Genomic DNA, 7,824 nt, shown 5'->3' on the forward strand with positions numbered 1-7,824 from the left:
ACTCAGAGAACCCTTCCACATTTGATGAATGTGCACATCTAATTTTATATAAATACAGCAGCTGTCTTGGTTGCTGCCAACCTGTCTTTGTTTTAAAAACTCTGTATTTAATACCTGTATTGTATTGTGTTAACCTCTACTATAGCAGACTGATCAAATCTATTCTATATGTATTAGAGTGGGACGGTGACACCTACCTGAGAGTGTGAACTTTTCACTGGAATCACTGGATTATTAACTTTGTACAATAATAAATAGATTTATGTAGAACTTTTAAACATTTTTATGTTTACTTTTACAAATTATTGAGATTAACTTGCCTTAAACTGTCTGCAAGAAATCCACGCTTAGCCACTAAAATACTGAAAATAGCCTTTACACTATTGGAGGTTTTATAGCAATTAATGCTTTTTTATTCAAACACTTATCCAGTTCAGGGTCGCGGTGGGTCTGGAACCTACACTGAATCATTGGGCACAAGGCAGGAACACACCTTGGAGTGGGTGCCAGTCCTTCACAGGGCAACACACACACCCACACACACCAATCCACCTACCAGCCTTTGTTTTTGGACTGTGGGAGGAAACCAGAGCACCGGGAGGAAACTCGCTCAGATGCGGACAGTCACCCGAAGTGGGACTTGAACTCACAACCTCCAAGTCCCTGGAGCTGTGTCACTGCGACACTACCTGATGCAACACTGTGCCGCCTCATCAATTAATCAGGGCACTCACTTTTATTTTAAACTAAACTTCTTGATTTCCATCAAAGGTTACCACTTTTGTGTATTACTACAATACCTAATAAATGTAAATCCATCAAGCATTAATATATTAAATAAAAAACATGCACCTGTAACCACTTAATATATAAATATTTAATATATAATGTTATATATAAATCTTTTTCATTCATTATCTGTAACCCTTATCCAATTCAGGGTCGTGGTGGATCCAGAGCCTACATGGAATCATAGGGCGCAAGGCGGGAATACACCCTGGAGGGGGCGCCAGTCCTTCACAGGGACACACACACACACACACACACACACGTTTTTGGACTGTGGGAGGAAACCGGAGCACCCGGAGGAAACACCAACTCCTCACAGACAGTCACCCGGAGCGTGAATCGAACCCACAACCTCCAGGTCCCTGGAGCTGTGTGACTGCGACACTACCTGCTGCACCACCGTGCTGCCCCTTATATGTAAATGAATAATTGAAATATATTAATTAATTATATATTAAATATATACAGTACTGTGTAAATGTTTTAAGGTTTTACTGTGTGTTTATTTATTTATTTATTTTTGCTAAAACAAACAACAAATAATACGCAACATTAGAATAAAACCAAATAACCTTATTCCAATAAGTGGGATAATCTGTGTTTTTTATTTTTTATTTTTTGTATTTACTGTGATTATATATAACTTTATAAAAGCACCATGCTTAATAAGAAGGCATTCGTTTAAATATATATAATTATCTTAGGTTCCTAAGACTTCTGTGCAGTACTGTAATTATTTTAATATAAATGTATATAGAGTGCCACTTTTCTCCAATATAATACACAATATAAAACACACACTTGGTTGTTATTCTGATGCTTTGTTGAAATGTGTTAGAGCTGTTGCTGTGATGTTTAGCAATGCATGCAACACAGGATGAAATTCAACCAAAGGCTTATAGTTATAGGGACTGAAGGTTCTATTTTAAAAGTGCCCTAATGGCATCCCAGTGGGCTGAAACTCAAGTGAAGTCTTACAGTTCTTACAGTGCTTTGGTGCCATATTGCATCATATTCTATGACTACAGTATTATCTGGGACTTTTAGCTATAGGCATGTTATGGCTAAAAGAGCGGAAAATAAAAATTATAAACCATTTCACTATTTTTTCACAACTATCAAATAAAAAAGGTTCTCTCTTACTTTAAAAAGCCATTGTGCGACTGTAGTTGGTCGCTGTCCAATAAAAAAGTACCTCACATAGTAAGTTTACAGGAGAAAGATTAAACTTCTTATCTTTCAGTGGAAGTCATGGTAAAAATATTTGATTCCAAGTAATTTTGGAGCATTTCTATTCACTCATTCATCTTACAATATGAAGGATATCTGCTGGGTTCAAATGATGTAAAATATCCACAAAAATGGAGACATGTTTTAATTGGACAGCAATTATATATTGTCTTTGGTGTTTTTGTACAAAGTTCAGATTCTATTGCACATTTTCCCTTGTATTTTCATCATATATGGTGACTTTCCACCTACATTGTTCTTGCCTTTTATTTAATTATTCATTGTCAGATATATGCAAGGATCTCATATCAGTGTGGTCTCAGTTACTTTTCAGAAATGTTCATAAAAATCATAACTGCACAGATTCCCCACACTTTTTCTCATACTGAGACTATTTACTCATAGCAAAATCCCTTATTGTATGAGTGCATTTGGCACAGTTTGAAGTCAAAAGCCAGTGCAAAGAAGTATCATTTCCCACTGAACAAATCCTGGCACTGCTGGCATCTGGCCACAAATGACAAATCAAACAGCTGGGTCATATGAATGTTGATCCATATGAAGCTTTGTAAAGTCTTTTGTTTGTGCCTTAGTTGTTTTTTCATATCCATACACATAAAGCTCTGTTTCATATTGATTTAAATTTTTAAGATTCCGTGATTCCAAAATATAAAAATGTAGATTTCTTTTATTTTTTTCTTAGCATGTTATTCTCTCTTGCTAAATAAGGACAAACTGAATTCACTTATTAATCTAACTTAGTGCACAAGCTGACAAAGAGGCCATGCCATGATTTGAAAAGGAATACACTAGAGCAGTGGTTCTTAAACTTTTTAGACTAAGTACCACCCGTTATCAATACAAACCCTGCAAATACCACAAATAAAAACATACTACACACATGCTTTTGGATAAGTGCTAAACATAAATTCTCACCAATTTTTGCCTGCTACCAGCCAGCATTGTAAAGTGTTTATTTATTTATTTTTTTTAAATTTGGAAACTAGGGTGGCAATATTCCTTATTGTGCATGTGCACTGCCTCAGATTTTTAAGTTAATATTGTCCACATTTGATTTATTTATTAATTCATTCATTGTCTGTAATCGCTTATCCAGTTTAGGGTCGCGGTGGGTCTGGAGCCTACCAGGAATCATTGTGCGCAAGGTAGGAACACATCCTGGACCCTTCACAGGGTTCATTCACACCTATTTGAGTCACCAATCCACCTACCACTGTGTGTTTTTTGGACAGTGGGAGGAAACCGGAGCACCCGGAGGAAACCCACACTGACACAGGGAGAACACACCAGACTCCTCATGCGGAGCGGGATTTTAACTCACAACCTCCAGGTCCCTGGAGCTGTGTGACTGCAACACTACCTGTTATATATAATTTAATTTAGACATGACTTCATTTAATAAATTTTTCGTTCCCATTTTTTTCCCCCAAAATCATTGCTATTTTTCTTTTCCCTCAAATATCATTAATATTAATAGTTTAAGACAAGCTTGTTGTATAAACTTTACCTTTTAGGTTTGTGCTAGAGTTAAAATTCTAATGTGGTTTATATGTAATGTGAAATAATGTTTGTACATTAGCTAATGGACAAGGCTATTTTTTATTACAGGTCAATTTCTCAATGTAGACTAAGACTGGGGTCTCTGATTGGTAATTGATCGTATTAATGTGTCTAATTTGGCCAATCACAGCTTCACAGAGAGTTAAGTGGCGGTCTCGGGGCGGGGTTTTCCCGCTTATAAATCTACCGCCGTTAAAGTTGTGTGGCCTGTAATAAGCCTGGCAGATATAATTATCCCATAGTAAAGTTCATGGTCTATAAAAACTCCTCCGAAAATGCTTCTCTTTGGTCTGTGACTCAGTGAAGCTCTACACGGTCTGTTCGGGTTAAATACAACGCTGGACATTTTTAAGTTGTTTATGAGCGTCCTCTTGCTGCCGCTGAGATGAAGGATCTGGTGGAGAAGCCGCCGGATCCTGGGTTCAGCTGCACCGTGGCGAACCGCTTCGGGAATCTCCTGGACAACGAAGCGGACCCTTTCGACTTGCTTTGCCAGTCTCGGGTCCAACAAGAGAAAAAGAAGAAAGTGGAGTCGAAGAAGTCCTCTTCTCCTCGTGCGAAAAAGGAGGAGTCGTCTCAGAGAGACAGGAAAGCTGCCCCCAGAGCCGCGGATGAAGGCGGTGGAGCTACAAACCTTAAAGCTGCAGAAGGTGAGCGACAGACTTTAATAACCCTGTTTTTCTTCACCTCTGGGTTGTTTTCGCCAGGTTAACCCATTGAAGCTTTAAGTAGAAAAGAGTAGAAAAAATTGGTCACATTAGTGTTAATAAAAGTCCTCCTTGTCACATTAGTGTTTGGTAGTACACTAATTCGTCAGTGGGGTGTGAGCCTGATGTCGAAGATACTGTTGTCTAAACGCTAATTTCTTTAATAGCTTTGTCATTTATTTTTTCTTATCCCTCCACAAACTTTACCAGGGCAAAGACGACCTGTTCGTGCTCAGCAAGAAGAGAGAGTAGAGAAACGCGTTTCCTTTACTGAGCCCAAGTACACTGAGGGTGAAGATTTCCAGGGGTTCTCCTTTGAGAGGCAAGTTTTTTTTGATGCTGTGTTTTGTTTATACTTTTGTAGACTTTCTTCCCACATGCGTAGAAGAACTGTCTGAAAAAATAGGTTTACACGGTGGACCACAGTTGTGAACCACTGGTCTTTGAGAACCTGTCCTTTTTTGAGCAGCTAAAAAACTGCTGTACTGGTGATACTCCAGGACCATGATATAACCTGTTTATGAGGTTATGTCAAGGTGTTTCTTAGCTACATCTGCATTCAATTGAGTAGCCTCTGCACTTTTTATAAAATTTTTCTTAAATAATACATATTTAAATTTAATGTCACCAAACCATTACTGTAGGATTTACGTTTTTATGGTTCCTGTGCATAAATACATTGCAATAATGAACATCCATTGAACTACCTAATGACACCATTAATAGACCTACAGATGTGTACGGAGCTGGAAGAGGAATTGGAAGGGGGCGTGGAGCACGTGGTGTTGGCTATCCCAGATCGACTGATGGCTTTAATCTGAGGGGAAAGAGGGAATTTGAGCGCCACAGTGGGAGTGATCGTGTGTAAGAAGAATTTCCATTAATGCCATGTGTATCTCGAATACTAAATGTAGACTGAAGCACCTCACACTCCAACAGGCTCTCTCTAGCCCAACTTTATGGCTAATCCTAGATTCTCTAATGCTCAAGTTGGGCATACGCTGATTTTAAGAGTCTTATGCTTGGCAGACAACTCAAACTGCATGGTAAAGCCTATACTCAAATCAAATGCTGACACTAAGTGAAAGTAATCTGTCCAAATTACATGCCATTGTGAGTGTTCACACTGTGCATTAAATGCAGTCCAATTCTGAGCTTGTTGGCCAGTGCTCTGACATTTGTCCATATCTCAACAGTCAATTTTGCAAAGAGAACTGGACAGAAACTAAACCTTGACTGTTCTTGGCATGATTCAAAAAAAAATGTTCAACTTGTGTATGGTATGTTAATGCCCACCACATTTGGAGCTAAAACGGGTTAAAATTGATGCATTTGCCCAGTTTTGTCTTTAACTTTATGTTCAGTTTAATCTTGATCTGCAATTGAAATTTGAATTGAATTAATCAGGAGTGTTCGTCCTGGGGAGAAGAGGGGAGGCAGTGGACCACGTAACTGGGGATCAATGCAGGATCACGTAAAGTAAGACTGTAATTTCCGAAGGTTATTTAAGGCATACACAGATGAATTTTGATCTGTCTGAATACCTGTTTGACAAGGCATTTGTTTGCTATGGTTACACTATTTTTAACCTCTTTTGACCTCAGTGCAGTAGCTGAGGTGTTGTCTAATGAGGAGAGGACTGAAAATGAAGCACAAGAGTCAACAGAGGCTGAAGGAGAAAACCCGTAAGTCTGTGTCTGCAGTGTTCTAATGCCAATAAGATCAGCTAAATAAACTTGAATAAAGACGTACATAGATGTCTGGTTACAGAAGATGGTAGAGATGCTGTATTCTTACAGGCCTCCTGAGACTGAAGAAATGATTGAGGTTGCCATAGAGATGACTCTAGATGAATGGAAGGCCGTTCAGGAGCAAAACAGATCAAAGGCGGAGTTTAACATCCGTAAGGCAGACACAAAGATGCCCTCCAAGGCTTTGGTGATCCACAAGTCCAAACATGTTGAGGCAAGTTGCATCATGTTAATGGGCAATCATAAGCACATTAGCAAATGTATTAATTTTAGCAGACATGTTTGCAGTGGTGTTTATAATGAGCTTTTTTTTTCCCTCTCCTCTCCCCCACCCTTTTAATAATTTTTAGATGCATTCAAATGGTCCTCATGAGGATGATCTTTTAAGTGTTCGGCGCCCTGCTAATGACATCACCTTTCAGATGGACATTAACTTTGGTAGTCTCGCCCGACCCTCTCGAGGGGGAAGAGGTGGGCGAGGGGGACGTGGCCGTGGAGCACCTCCTGCCCAAAGATTACCTGAAAGATCTGCTGAAGTGGTAAGCTTTTGACAGCAATAAGGGTTTGCTCCTATCAGTGTCATGCAGTTCTAAATAACATTGCCTGTTTATCCTGAATAGCTAATGAGAATCTAGTCCCAATAACTGGCAGTTTATACTCTTAACTTTCACTGAAGTTCTGTCCAGCACTGAAACAGCAGTCTTGAGTTTAGTTGAGCCTCTTTGCCAATGAGGCCCATGAGTAAAAAATAACATTTCAGCTGTGCAACATCACATTTGATAAATTAACCCATTGCATATGGGATCTGTGTAGTTGCATGTGTGCCTGAACATTTGCAAACTGCTGAGATGGTGCATTGCACCATAGCTCAGTGAGACTTTTTAATTCCCCCAGGCTCCTGACCCAGATGACCCAGAGGATTTCCCTGCATTGGCCTAATGCAGCTGCTGCACAAAATGCCCTTTGGATCCAACTGGTGCCAAACCCAGAAGGCGTATGGTTGCCTTGCCCAGACTTGAATCAAACTGCACTTGAATTTGTAATAAAAATGTAAATTATATTGAGCGGTTTGTTCGCTTATTCTTAATGGTCTGTGTTTCCAGACAGTAATATTTGGCTAGGCCCATTCTTTGTGATTGATCTAATGGTTTACATGTGTGGCAAAAATAAAGCAAGCAAATCAATGCAGAGTCCTCTGAGGGTTTTTTTTTTTAAAAACTGAAATGTTAAAATATTGTAAATTTAATTCATGAAGAATCCTAATAAGAATAAATCTAAAAGTATAGAGGCCTCGGGAAAGGGACCGCCACTAGAGGGCGCATTAAGACCAGTCTTATGGCAGCAAGAATACTTCTGTCACATACGTTAGTGCATTTAAAAGGAAAGTCGTATAACCTGGAATATACTTGCTCAATATAGTTGTGTATACTGAGACATTATTATTTTTTTTATTTGACTTGTAGCAGTGTTCTGAACTGCTTCCAGAAAGAGCACTGAAAGTCTTAAACTTAGTTTTGAAGTTTAGCTCGCCTTAGGAACTTTATGGTAGTGATTTAGAAATTGGGAAGATATTCAGCATGGGTATCAAGGGATTAGCTAGTGTCTATTATTGGATGTCCTTTGGCATGTTTTTAATGCCGTACTTGTGGCCCTTTTGTTTCAGATTTTTATTTGTAAGGCAGCATAAATTGAGTCAAGCCTCATAATTTAATGATAAATGATAACAGGTGCTAGTTTTATATATATTTTGTGCAGGGTGACATGGG

General features: G+C 38.9%; 1 protein-coding gene across 2 annotated transcripts; it reads left to right on the plus strand.

Annotated features, from left to right (window-relative positions):
* Positions 1–3,792: 3,792 nt before the first annotated feature.
* On the plus strand, positions 3,793–7,231 carry zgc:103482 (intracellular hyaluronan-binding protein 4). Of its 2 annotated transcripts, XM_066646341.1 has the most exons (8): positions 3,794–4,250; positions 4,518–4,629; positions 5,034–5,171; positions 5,715–5,786; positions 5,912–5,992; positions 6,107–6,272; positions 6,409–6,597; positions 6,953–7,231. In XM_066646341.1, exons 1-8 carry the CDS (start codon positions 3,986–3,988, stop codon positions 6,995–6,997), a joined length of 1,068 nt encoding a protein of 355 aa, XP_066502438.1. In that variant the 5' UTR covers positions 3,794–3,985; the 3' UTR covers positions 6,998–7,231. The 2 variants fall into 2 exon arrangements, with proteins under 2 accessions (XP_066502439.1, XP_066502438.1); XM_066646342.1 differs by lacking the exon at positions 5,034–5,171 and having other exon boundaries at positions 3,793–4,250.
* The last annotated feature ends 593 nt before the right edge of the window (positions 7,232–7,824 follow it).

This window comes from Hoplias malabaricus, chromosome 15 (genome assembly GCF_029633855.1).
Source record: "Hoplias malabaricus isolate fHopMal1 chromosome 15, fHopMal1.hap1, whole genome shotgun sequence".
Classification (NCBI taxonomy): Eukaryota; Metazoa; Chordata; class Actinopteri; order Characiformes; family Erythrinidae; genus Hoplias; species Hoplias malabaricus.